Here is a 14,517-nt window from a genome sequence, read left to right as displayed (position 1 = left end):
TTTTTGAATTTCCACAAAAACTTAAAATAACCAATAAATTTTGTTCAACTTCACAATTGTGTTCCACTTGTTGTTGATTCTTCACCAAAAATTTACATTTGGTATCTTTATGTTTAAAGCATGATATGTGGGAAAAGGTTGAAAAGTTCCAGGGGGCCGAATACTTTCGCAAGGCACTGTATGTCTTCTGTCACATCATCAATAAACACTAGTGACTCAGCACCCGTGAATGCCATGAATGTCCAGGTCATCACCATCTTTTACAAAGAATGCGATGTGCTTTGGATCATTGTCCATTTCAAATCTTCTCCATATATTTTTTCTCCTATTAATCTGTTACAGGTTGATCTTAGTTTCATGTGTCCAAAGAATACTTTTACAGAACTGGGTTGGCTTCTTTAGATTCTGCGATCATCCACCACTGATGTCTTCTGTGGGCGTTCTGGTCTTTTTGGGTTCCTAAGCTCATCAGTTTAGTCTTTTTTTCAGAATTTACCAAACTGTTCATTTGGCCACTCCTAACATTTCTAATATCTCTCTATTGGATTTCCAAATGCAGATACCACACCTGAGATCATCTCCAGACGACCTTTTGCCTGCTTCTTTGATGATGGATTAATGAGATAATAGACCATGTAACCCATTAAAGAGCTTTTGAGATCATTTTCCAATTACATTTGATGTCTTTAAAAAGAGGCAGCTACATATTAAAGAATAGTAATTCCTAAACCCTAACTCCAATTAGGATGTGAATACCCTCAAATTAAAGCAGAGAGTCTGCACTTTAAGCCCACATTGAGTATATAACTATCTTATATATTTTGATAAACAGCTAAAATTCCTAAACTTTTGTCACTGTCCAAATATTTCAGGACCTACAGTATTTATTGATCGATTGACTGATCGATCGATCTATGTATCTAATCTACCTACTGTATCTCTCCGAAACATATCTATCTATTAAAGATAGATAGCTAGATAGATAGATCAATCGATATTGGACATATACAATACGTATACAATGTCCAATATATTTAGGACAAACAAGGAAAGGGATTTATTTTCTAATATTTCCCTATGTATATTTTCACACTCCATTGTCCTGCAATCGGCTCTAAAAAATATACCATGCTGGAGAATGGATATACTGCACTGCTTTCCTGATCTTAACATGGCTGCTGATGGGTGAGCATGTGAAGAGATCCATTCAGCCTCCTCCAATGGAAATACTGCCTTCCCAATTGCAGTGTTTTTGCATTGGAGGAGGCCCATGGACAGGTCTGATCATATGCTTCCCTTTAACCTTATAAGGTTTAATTCCATAAAATGACCAGGAAAAAAAAAAAGAAAACAATGGACACTATTCGTTCTAGTAAAATGATGGACACTATAACAGAAACCTGAAAAATCCCAGTATAGTCAATTGGGTTCACGAGGTGCCAATGGTGTCCATCATGAGGCAGATCCTTCCTCTGCTCATTTGCATTTTTCTGCTCTTAGTAATAAACAGAAAAATGGAAAAGTGATAATACAATCTTTGTGTTTTTCATGATCAGGTTTGTTTTAACAAATTCAAGGAAATGCTAGTGGATGACAATTATTTGTTATAAACAAGTCTTAATGGAATTGAAGGAGCACATTTGGCAGACTTTGTAATAATATGAAGATGAAGTCCTCCATTCTCAAAAAGGTCCGGCTTGTGTTATCTAGCAGTGTAAGCAGCATGGATTTTTATGTAATGTTGATTAATTTCAAAGCCATTGGCATAGAAGCATAAATAATAAAGAGTAATTGCTGAAATGACAGGGTGGGCCATGTGAAGAATAACGTGGAGCAATTATAGCAGCAGTGCCTAAATGTTTTGGAACATTTTTGCAAAGGTTAATTGGGGAATGTAAATTCTCCCAATGGGGTCATATTTGATCTTAGACCACAAGAGAACAGGAAATGTTGTAGGCATTCATTTTAAACCTAAACATAAAAAGTGCAGAGCTGAAACAGAGGTGTATAATGGTCTACGTGAAGCTGCAGACCAGTGACGAGGTCTACAATCTAAACACAGAAGGATGTTGCGGACTTGTAAAAATATAAGCCACTGTTATTGGTGAACGCTGATGCCTGACAGGATACAAATAAATTAGAAATTGACTAAATAATTTCAAATCTGTAAAAGTTTGGTTGCAATATGCTAGAAATGTGTGTGTGTTTTAGATATAATATTGGGCATGATCCATGCAAAACCAAGGTCAACTCCTGTGCTGCATCTTCTGAGCATAAAAGTCTCTGCATGTTTCACAGCAGCGTTGGTACCACCTCATGTCTTGGCAGAGATTTTTCTCTCGTATTACTTTACAATATACTGGCCATTGATCTTGAAGACATTTGAAAGTTAAAGCAGCTGAAATTAAAAATTAAAGAATAAATTAGGTAACATTTTTGAATTAGAAACCGTTTTTCTTATACATTATACATATACGGGCCCATTAATCAAGGTATTTATACCAGAATTCTGGTGTAAAACACCTTGAAAAGTTGAAATATTTTTGCACAATTCAGAAATAGTGCTTCTGGCCAGGTATGGCTATATAAGCGAATGTGGTGTGGCAACCCCCACACATCTACGGTAATTCATGACTAGGAGCGGCTTAGCTTATGCCATAAATCAAAGACTGGGTTAAGATTTGTAGCGAAGCGCACACCACTTTTAAGACACACTTGATTCATTAAGACCTGTGCACCTCTTAAAAAATGAGGCACATCCCATTCCTACAGACCTCTTCCTCAAGACCGGCGTGAGCAATGCTGGTCCTGAAGAATCGGGGACTTATTCGCTAACTGTTTGCTGCTTTTCAACAGCCATTTGCTTATTACTTTGGTTGAAAGCTGAACAACAGAACAAAAGTAGAACATCCAGTGCTGAAACAGGAGGCCTCTTTGGTATTAATGACCTAGGGTAATTGCCCCACCTGTCCATCCTAACGCCAACCTATATTTCATAATATAGCTGAAAAAGGGTGTTGTCTATTTTTCTCTCTTTTTGATCCTCCAATGTCAGTACTTCCTATCATTGTGAAGCATAATTCACTATGTAACAGAGAATGTGAACTTGGCTTAACCCATTCTGAGACAGGTTAATTTTACCGTACAGATAATGTGTTGTTATAATAGCTTGATAATTGATCTAATTTTGGCTGCATGCAGCCACCAATATGGAAAGCTCACTGAATTTGGATTTGGTTAGCTAGTATTGAGCACAACTGGGGGTATATACTTTCAGCTCTAGTGGCGCCTGAAGGTATCTGATTAAAATGTTAAAGCATAATATGCAAATTGTCTCTTCAGAAAGGAAGAGGACTAGAACTCTAGTGCCATCTATTGGAGGTAGCAATCCTAACAGTCAATGTCGACCCTTTAACAAGCCTTGTCACATGACTTAGGATAATAGCCAAACCAGAATCTCAAAGTTTGGCTATTATCCTAAGTCATGTGACAAGGCTCGTTAAAGGGTCGACATTGACTGTTAGGATTGCTACCTCCAATAGGTGGCACTAGAGTTCTAGTCATCTTCCTCTCTGAAGAGACAATTTGCATATTTCCCAGAGGAGCATTGCGGCTTTAAGTCTCCTCACCTCGACATGCTTATCATGTCACTCTCCACAAGGAGAAATGATACTTCTTGGATCCCAAAGCATACTAGGGAAATACTTTAGAGCTGGGCTGTGCCCTTCAGCTACATGACGGACACTGCAGATTGGTCAACAAACACTTGAGTGTTTGCGAATGGTTTCCTTTAAGAGACCAAAATATCACTGCCATAATCCTTCAGTTTACCAAGGATAACAAAGTCTTTCCCAATGAATCAGTCTATATAAAATAGCACTTCATAGGAAAACTTGCCAAAAATGAAAGCCTGACTTTTAAAGTGAGCCCTATTCTGAATACGTACATCATGTACCTACTACATAAAGGAGATAATACCAAGGCAGAGCAGGCACTTCTCTTATTACTGACTCCAGGTCCAAAAGTTACAAATCACTTCATAAACGCTATGTACTGTCTAGACATAGGAGAGAAGGATCCTGACCTGGAATAGAGTTACAAGAACCTAAGATGCATTTATCAGGTAATTGTGTTGTATGCTTACCAAGACGAGGTGAGGTTATTGTGTTAACATTTACTTTTTCATTGCAGGCTTGTAGATGACATGGTCTATATGCTGCTGGTTTTTCAGATGAAAAGCATTCATTTCCATGCCTTCCAGTAATTCTGTGCATGCATTGAATTACTCTTGACTGCATGCCTTTTCCACAAGTCACGGAACACTAGAGACAATAAAAAAATATAAAAAATACAAGTTAGAGCCTTTTTTGTTATCTGCAATATAATGCAATATAAATATAATAACTTAATACATGCTCACTGTGAGACAATCAAGAAGTCTGAAGTTGACTGACACATATTTGTATTCATCTACAATTTTAAATCTTAAACATTTTTCCTTCCCCAAAGGTTTTTTGTTACTGTATTTGTACTCCTTTCTTTCTTATTTGGTAATAATTTGGGTTCAACGTGCCTGATATAAATGTTTCAGTGGCATAGATCAAGGAAGGATGAAATGACAAATACTCTAAGAATATAATTAATGAATTTGCTGATTCATAAATAGCAGTGTTGAAGTCAAAATTTTGAAACCATCAAATATTGATATGTATTGTGGTATTTTCTGTATCCTTTACTTTATAACTATATGTATTATTCTACACTATGGTGCTATCGGTCCTGACACCAGAGAATCCTTACAGCGAGCAGTGCAAGCGGTGTTTGTGTGTCATCTGCTGCCATCTTCAGAAGTTCAGTGCAGTCCACTGCACAAGTGTTGGCTTTTAGTATCAATCTTTCTGATACACTGATCAGTCAGAACATTACAAAAATGTTAATATAAGCCTTCTTTGTTAACATTATTTAATGTTACATTTTTTAATGTATAAAAATTGATTATTACGAGGAACTATCATTTGTTCAGTTTTGTATATATCACTGTAGATCCACCAAATATCTAGTTTATCTTTTGGCATTATTATTTGCGGTACTATTTTATGTACTGAAATTGATTCAACAAATTAAATAACAAATTTATTAATAATCGTAACCACAGAGGCTGCTAGAAAAGTAATATTTCACCAACTTCACTAGTATTAAGTAAACAATCCCTGTTTTTGTTTGGAACATCATTGTAAGTTGCCAATAAAATATCAAAGGCATTAAGTCAAGAAGTATGTAACGGACAGTATGAGTGTACAACTCATATTGCTCCCATGCCAGTCGTGTTAAGCTACATACACATGAGCATAGAACATGTGCTAATAATGACCTGTTTTATAATGCAACAATACATTTCTATATTTTTAAGAAACCGATCCTGAACTTGGCATACAAAGTAATTACTCATATTTATTCATTCCATTCACTGCCAAACATATAGGATGGATGTAGGGAAATTTCTCCAAGCCAATAGCTGAAGAAGGTGTTAATGCAAAATCTAGCTGGCTAAGAAGAAAAATGAGAATTTCCTAAATTAATAGATGTACAATAACAAATTGTATTTTGGTACCGTGTTAGCCAGAAAAATCGATATGAATACTTTTCTGCCCAATGATGACAGAAGTATTCTAGGAGTTATACCTTTATTGGCTAACCAGAAAATAATATGTTTGCAAGCTTTCAGAGCACAGTGGCTCCTTCTTCAGGCAAGATTACAAATAGATTAATAAGAAACAAGCACAATATTTAAAGAATACAACAGGAGGACATTTGTTAGGGGGTGGGAAGTTTGATGAGTCCATAGATAAGCCAAAGTAATCAAATTAGGCATTTTATTACAAATGGAGAGGCAGTGGGAATAATGTTCTTAGTTATCTGGAGTCCTTATGGTGGAGGTGTGAATTGTATCCATGTAGTGACTCATAAATCCAGGTGTTAAATTGAGTCCTAGTGTCAACGAAATATATTCATTAGTTTGTATTCCCAAATTTTTCTTTCCCTGTGGTCCTTAAAATTACAAAGGTAAATTACAAGGTAATTTTAAGGACCACAGGGAAAGAAAAATTTGGGAATACAAACTAATGAATATGTTTAATTCGTTGACACTAGGACTCAATTTAACACCTGGATTTATGAGTCACTACATGGATACAATTCACACCTCCACCAGAGGGACTCCAGATAACTAAGAACATTATTCCCACTGCCTCTCCATTTGTAAGAAAATGCCTAATTTGATTACCTTGGCTTATCTATGGACCTTGAAACAGTCCTGGCGGCAAGTCTTTCCCCTGTAGCGTTTTACCCGCTACGGGTCTTGGGGATACTCGCTTGGCAGCAGGATAAACACTTCAGGCACGATATCTCACACATATCAGTCCATATGGTTTATTCAAACTCCGCATAAACCGGTCAGGGTACAGTCCATTTCATTACAGCCATGAAACATTAGACAGTTCACGTAGCAGATAGGCTACTCTGCTGTATATTGTAATCCCGTTGTCCGTGGTTACCTCTCAGAAGTTCCACTCCTTACACTGACTTCAGGTCAGTCCCAGGTCCTCAACACAGACCGTCCAGGTCTACGGTCTCCAGGTGCTTCCAGGACAACTCCACTCACAGGAGCCTCCAACACCGACCATCCAGGTCTACGGTCTCCAGGTGCTTCCAGGACAACTCCACTCCCAGGAGCCTCCAACACCGACCATTCGTGCTCTGTCCAGCACGCAGGCTCTCCAGCCTGGAATGGTCTCTGTGTGCTTCCAGGACGTCCCCACTTGGAACCGTCCAACACACAGGACATTCTGCAGTGTCCTGCCAGGACACACGGAAGTGTGTCCACCCTGACAGACACTCATACACTCACTCAACCTCTCTCTTACCATGTGCTACACACACCTCCTTTACATAGGTGTAACCACACCCAAGTACCTGTCACATGGCTAGTCAGGTGAGCGTGACATCACCACAGGTCCTTACACACAAAACCATCTTACGTGTTCAGACACGCCTCTTTGGCTGGGTTTGTAGGTGACTGAACCCACCCACCTCTCCAATCACCTGGAAGCCTTTCCCAATGTAAACAAACCCCTCAGCAGTAGATCTGCTTGAGCAAAACATACCCAGGCTTCCATCACAGGGCCACCCACCTCTGCGATACATACCATCCATCATTCACATGACCAGTCACTATGCTACACCCCCCTAATGCAGACGCAGCACTGCCATCACTCATGCCCTCTTGGCGCCTGGCGCTGCCTCCTCAGCGTTGTTTTCAACTGTCCCGGCTGCCTGTTATCTTATGCCTTGGGCATGTGCAGTTAGTGCTGCCCGTCTTCTGGCATCATTTGATGTCTTGCTGACTGCACCTGTGCGGCGGCGCTGCCCGAGATCCCGCCCCGCAGTGTGAATAAATCAGAAGACTATTGGATGCACCCCAAATTTTAAAGAGAAATATATGCAAAACAATGTTAATGCATCAAATGGGGGTCCGTCTTTGAGTCTGAATTCTGCTTACTGGCGGTGGAATGGTGATGGGGTGGATCGGGGTCACGGGAGGTATTCGGAGGTAGAGTGATGCTGCAAGAACCATCCCAATCTGGTGGAAGGAGGTGTTCGGTGGTGCTCAGCGGTACATGGCAGTGCAGGAGCTTCTCTGACATTTTGGGAAAGCCCCCTTATTTCCATGGTTACAATGCAGTGGACTCCAGGAGAATGGTCGCTGGAGGAGGCGCATGTGCAGATTTCAATCCCGGAAGACGAGATCTTGCTGCTAAGATTTCAATCTGTGCATGGGCTGCCTTTGGCGACCATTTTCCCAGAGTCTGCCACTTTGAAACCATGAAAGTAAAGTGTGGGGACTTTCACAAAATATCAACGGAGCCTCTGAATCACTAAGGACTGCCGAACACCACCTCCTACCATCCTGGTACTCGCAGCACCACTCCACATTGTCACACCTCTGAACAGCTCCACCTCCCAGCCCAGTGCCCACAGCATCACCCACAGTATTGCCAGACTCCTGCCGCCACCCCCGATAAGCTACATTCGGACAATACCCCCATTTTACCCAGAAATCTTTTTGAAAAAAAGTGCATCTTAAAGTCCAAAAAATACGGTACATAAATAGCCCATATAAAAAGAATAGTAAAGAGCTATCTTATGCAAAACCTGCTCATAAAATCAAGGGGGCACTCCCTCCTCTTGAAAAAAGAAAGGTTCAATCTGCAGAGGAGATGGGGCCTTTTTCACCATGAGAATGGTGAATAGTCTACCTCAAGAACTGATCAACTGGCAACTGTTGGTAGTTTTAAAAAAAGGCTTGGATGCTTTTTTAGAAGGAAATAGCATGAATACTTATGTAAATCTATAGATCTTTTCTGTACATTTATTCTAGTAGATCAATATTTGGGATCAGGAAGGAAAGTTTTAGCTCTTTTGGAGCAGACTGGATTATGCATTGCGGTTGAGAATGTGCCCCTTCTAGTGATGAGCGAGTGTGATCGTTACTCGAGTTTTCCCGAGCATGCTCAGGTGTTCTTCGAGTATTTGGGTGTGCTCGTAAATTTAGTTTATGTCACTGCAGCTGCATGATTTGTGGCTGCTAGACAGCCTGGATACATGAGGGGATTTCCTATCAAATGGGCAATCCCTGCATGTATTCAGGCTGTCTAGCAGCCGCAAATCACGCAGCTGCGGCAACACAAATTAAATTTACGAGCATGCCCAAATACACTTAGAACACCTGAGCATGCTCGGGAAAACTCGAGTAATGAGCTCACTCGCTCATCACTAGCCCCTTCCCTTTGTCCTTTCCCATCTCTTGGTTGAACTTGATGGATATTTGTCTTTTTTTCAACTATATAACAATGTATTTACTACAAATGTATGACTGGTAAGAAACAGGCACAGATTTCTTTCATTTTCTGGGTGACCTAGATTTGTATTATACACATTGTTTTTATGCATCTGTTCCGGGTATATCTGACTTCGCTATCTATGCATACGATTGTTGCTCTATGTTGTGCTCTATGCCAGGTTTTCTAAGATGCCCAGTGTGGCTCTGTGATCTTATCTACCTAGGCATAGTTAAGCCCCACTAAAGGTACCTTCACACATAACGATATCGTTAACGATATCGTTGCTATTTGTGACGTAGCAACGATATCGTTAATGAAATCGTTATGTGTGACAGCGACCAACGATCAGGCCCCTGCTGGGAGATCGTTGGTCGCTGAATAAAGTCCAGAACTTTATTTCGTCGCTGGACTCCTGCTGACATCGCTGGATCGGCGTGTGTGACACCGATCCAGCGATGTCTTCACTGGTAACCAGGGTAAACATCGGGTAACTAAGCGCAGGGCCGCGCTTAGTAACCCGATGTTTACACTGGTTACCATGCTAAAAGTAAAAAAAAACAAACACTAGATACTTACCTACCGCTGTCTGTCCTCCAGCGCTGTGCTCTGCTCTCCTCCTGTACTGTCTGTGAGCCGGAAAGCAGAGCGGTGACGTCACCGCTCTGCTTTCCGGCTCCCAGACAGTACAGGAGGAGAGCAGAGAAGCAGAGCGCAGCGCTGGAGGACAGACGGCTGTAGGTAAGTATGTAGTGTTTGTTTTTTTTTACTTTTAGCATGGTAACCAGGGTAAACATCGGGTTACTAAGCGCGGCCCTGCGCTTAGTTACCCGATGTTTACCCTGGTTACTGGCATCGTTGGTCGCTGGAGAGCGGTCTGTGTGACAGCTCTCCAGCGACCAAACAGCGACGCTGCAGCGATCCGGATCGTTGTCGGTATCGCTGCAGCGTCGCTTAATGTGAAGGGGCCTTAAGACACATACCTGTGTTTTAGCATTAAGACGTCTAATCCTGCGTTTGGAGTGCTTCCTCCTCTGTGCAGTCTGTGCTCTCAACCCTGCAAGACCTATGAGTTGCTGCACAATTTTGGCCTTGCTGGTTGCCTATGGAATGCCTTCTCCTGGACTATATTCCAGCCGCATATGGTCACAGACTATTTTGGACTTTATTAATACTGTTCACTCATCCATAATATACATCTATTTGACTACCTCTGTTTGTTGCTCAGGAAGGGCTGTATCTTTATTACAACTAAACTCCTGTAGTTTCAAATGTGCCAAGTCATCACTCCCATGTGCCTTCTTGCCTTTTGTACCAATGCCTAAGGTTTGTATTTCCATCCTGCCTTACGAATTCAAGAGTCCACTTCACTAGATGAGCCTAACATTTGTGGTATTTTGGATAATCCTCACAACATGTGCCATTGCCCTACCACTAGAGATGGGCAGATGTTTTGAAATTTTAATTCGATAACTTTGCTGAGCTATCCAAAAAATTTTGCACAAATCTCAAATTTGGAAAGCTTGTAGTTGCTCAGAAAACATGCATGGGGAGAGGAGAGTGAGAAAGACTACCCTGTTGACCATAAGAGACTTTATACTTTACAGATGAGAGAGAAAGAGGACCCTGCTGACCATAAGAGCTTACACTCTTACACTCAAAAGAAAAGACTCCCGTTGACAATAAGAGCTTACATACTACAAAGGAGAGAAAAGGGACCCCACTGACCATAAGAGCTTACTCACTACAGAAGAGACAGACCCACCCAGGAACTCTGGAGGTGGGAAATAACTCTGACGTGCATACTGGGCTCCACTGGGATCAATTGATCTCAAATAGCCCAGGTACTGACCACTATACAAGGCATGATAATCCAGAAGATGTCATAGTTGCAGGGCATTATGATCAGGCCCTTGCAGCAACACAAACCGTTAGCCTGCTCTGATGCTTCAGCAGTGTCAGAAGTGGTTCAGGGCAAGTTTTTTTTAATTTCTTCGAAATGTTCGAATTTGCTTGAAAACTGTGAATTTTCAGGAAATTGACTCAAACTCGATTTTCATAGTATCGATCCGCTCTTACCTATCACTATCTCAGTACTACTAAACTGACTATACTTACTTTTTAACTGTGCATATGCTTCTTGCATAACTTAGATAAAGCATGGATTGCTAGAAGAAAGTCATGTTCAAATGTTATTTATTGGAAATCCACTGTAAGTATTGTATTTCTATTAAATTATAATTTATTCCCTTAATGACCCTGGAATTTTTCGTTTTTACTCTTTTATTTTTTTTCCCCCTCTTGTTCCAAGAGCCCTACCTTTTTTATTTTTCTGTCAACGTAGACCTATGAGGGCATGTTTATTGTGAGAGGAGTTTGTTTTAAATTACACCATTCAATTTAAAGGGACACTGTCACCTGAATTTGGAGGGAACAATCTTTAGCCATGGAGGCGGGGTTTTTGGGTGTTTGATTCACCCTTTCCTTACCCGCTGGCTGCATGCTGGCTGCAATATTGGATTGAAGTTCATTCTCTGTCCTCCATAGTACACGCCTGCGCAAGGCAAGATTACCTTGTGCAGGCATGTACTACGGAGGACAGAGAATGAACTTCAATCCAATATTGCAGCCAGCATGCAGCCAGCAGGTAAGGAAAGGTTGAATCAAACACCCAAAAACCCCGCCTCCATGGCTGAAGATTGTTCACTCCAAATTCAGGTGACAGTGTCACTTTAACAGTTTAACCATGCAATGTGCTATAATATGGGAAATAAATTCCAAGTGCAGTGAAACTTTTGAAGAAAAAATTTAATTCATTTTGCAGTTAGAATGACCTGGCAACATGATTCTCCATGTTAGCATTATTATGGCAATACCAAATTTGCCCATATTTTGTTTGTGTTGCTGCTTTCTGCTACCAGTAAGCTTTTTTCATTGACGGAGCTCTGATAGTACTTGCTTTTGTGCCCTGAGCTGACATTTTTACAGACACCATTTTGGGAACATATACTATTTTGATTGATTTTATAACGGCAAGTCAATGCAATAATCTGCAATGTGTAAAAAGGTGGTCATTCAATTGGCACCAATCAAATCACAAATTGTATAATTTTGCTTAAACCTGAAAATCTTATAAAATTTGACTTAAATTCAATTGGCATTGAATCGATCATCTCTTGTCAGTGGATTTATGACTGTTTCCACCTTTGCTATTTTCTCATCAAGCAAAAGATTGATTAATTATGGATTATGGGCTTACTTTAGACCAATCTCCTGTCCTCCATATGTAGCATTTAGAGTAATCTTCACAATCTTCCATATCTCGGGGTCTGGTGGACATTAGACATTTCTTACGAGGGTTTGTACATCTCACAGTCCGATGTCGTACACCTTTACCACATTTCAAGGAGCACTGAAAAAGAGGAATTATTTTAGTTTTCCGTTTAATGTACTTTATTTCAAGCATTTTTGCCGATAAAATGTTATTCTTGTGTTGATTGTATTTACCTTTTATGGGTCCTTGGAGCATGCAAATACTTATTGTACTGATTATTTAGTAATTTGTAAAAATATTTAGGCCGAAGGATTCTATTTGAAGAATATATCCTCTAAAAATATATTTTAATCCCTAACATTTTTATATTTTATAAATTTATAATTTATATTTTATAATTTATATTTGAATTCTTATTCATCCTTAAATCTACATATGCTCCATTATTTCTTCCTATTTATCAGGATAAAGTGTGAGTTTGTCCTAAACAATATAACCATGGTTGAATTCTAAGATATCTGATACTATTTTAGAGTGAGGACATTTTGTAAGTTACATTCAAGGACATTGCCTATGCTTCACCCAAACCATACCATATTTTGTTAAAATTATACTCAGTATAATAACAATGATTCTGATCCACCCTATTGATCTTCTTCATGTGTATTACTACACCTCAGACCATACTCCGGCCTCCCACACTGTCATACAGTCCTGTCCCTCACAGCGCTGGCTTGAAGGAGGCTTGTATCCAGGACAGTCTTTTTCACGGACTGTGATCAGTGTTCCATTTCTGAGTTGTTGTGTACATGCAGTCTGCCGGGTCTGAGTTCCTTTACCGCATGTCCTGGAACATGGACTCCAATCCATCATCATCCATCTAAATAGAAAATACATTTTTCTGTAAAATGTTTTTATTAGACTAATGTTGCTTTGTATACAGATACAGTATATTCTAGAATGCAAAAAAGTATATAGTGCTTTATAGGTTTTTGGTATATTTTTTAACCATTGTTGAAAGTACTACTATCAGTACAAATAATGCTAAAATATGTATTTTGTCACATTTACTGTGTTTCTAGTAGAATTAATTAAATCACATTATTATCGCATTCTTGAAGAAACCTTTAACATTTTTGGCCATATATCGAAAAGGTCTATATGCAGAGGATATAGTCTCAGCCTTTTGGGGTTCCTATTAGTTAGGATTTGAAAACTTACAATAAAAATGTGTTCACATATTGAGTGCAAATTTATTTAAGGAACCTGTGCCTATTTTCCACAGTTTTTATCCTAGAAATCATTGAGCAGTCTTGGCCTAAAATGTAGTATAGTTTGACATACTAACCTGCAGTTTATTAGTGCCAAGCAGAACTAAGTTACATTCTGAAAACATCCGTCATGTCTATCTAGAGCAGTGTTCTGCAGTAACACATCTGGAGGGAGGTGCCTGCTCTTATACAATGGAGGCCTCGCAGACACCTGCTTTCCACACCAAATTCTTATGTTCTGATCCCTGTGGCTATTTATCCTAACTTAAGTGCAGCAGCTGCATAACACATTGAGGTTGCAGCAAATTCTGGATGAAATTCCTAAATCTCTGTTAAGTTTTCACATCATAATCTCAAACTGTTACATAGCTGTTTAGATGGAAATGCACAATATTTCTGCATATACAATTATCCTCTGCTTCATCGGAATACATACAGCACATTATACAGTGCCTTGTGAAATAATAATATTGCACGCCCCACTTTTCAGTTTTTGAATTTCCACAAAAATTTAAAATAGCCAATACATTTCGTTCAACTTCACAATTGTGTTCCAAGTGTTGTTGATTCTTCACCAAAAATTTACATTTGGCATCTTTATGTTTGAAGCATGATACGCCGGAAAAGGTTGAAAAGTATATATGTATTATATATATATATATATATATATACAAAATCAGCAAGGAATCACATACTTATGTCCCCCAATGTATATGTGTATGTATATATATATATATATATATATATATATATATATATACACTGCTCAAAAAAAGAAATGGAACACTAAAGTCCCACAGCCTGGATATCACTGAATGAAATATTCCAGTTGTAAATTTGTATTCATTACATAGTGGAATGTGTTGAGAACAATAAAAAGTAACAATGGAGTTGGAATGATGCTCAAAATCAAAGTGGAAAATGAAGTTACAGGCTCATCCAACTCCAGTGGAAATGCCTCAAGACAAGGAAATGATGTTCAGTAGTGTGTGTGGCCTCCATGTGCCTGTATGACCTCCGTACAATGCCTGGGCATGCTCCTGATGAGGCGGCGGATGGTCTCCTGAGGGATCTC

The 14,517-nt window shown here is 39.5% G+C and overlaps 1 protein-coding gene across 1 annotated transcript in view; it reads right to left on the bottom strand.

Annotated features, from left to right (window-relative positions):
• Positions 1 to 2,167: 2,167 nt before the first annotated feature.
• The window catches only part of ADAMTS19 (ADAM metallopeptidase with thrombospondin type 1 motif 19), a 561,705-nt gene continuing 549,355 nt past the window's right edge, over positions 2,168 to 14,517 (bottom strand). The window contains exons 20-23 of the mRNA XM_069746287.1: positions 12,847 to 13,051; positions 12,157 to 12,309; positions 4,145 to 4,322; positions 2,168 to 2,398 (exon numbers count right to left, since the gene is read on the bottom strand). Coding sequence (XP_069602388.1) covers positions 2,247 to 2,398; positions 4,145 to 4,322; positions 12,157 to 12,309; positions 12,847 to 13,051 — 688 coding nt within the window. The 3' untranslated portion in view covers positions 2,168 to 2,246. The remainder of the gene's footprint in view (positions 2,399 to 4,144; positions 4,323 to 12,156; positions 12,310 to 12,846; positions 13,052 to 14,517) is intronic.

This window comes from Ranitomeya imitator, chromosome 1 (assembly GCF_032444005.1).
Source record: "Ranitomeya imitator isolate aRanImi1 chromosome 1, aRanImi1.pri, whole genome shotgun sequence".
NCBI classification, from domain to species: Eukaryota; Metazoa; Chordata; class Amphibia; order Anura; family Dendrobatidae; genus Ranitomeya; species Ranitomeya imitator.
This window is presented reverse-complemented; position numbering and strand designations above follow the sequence as displayed.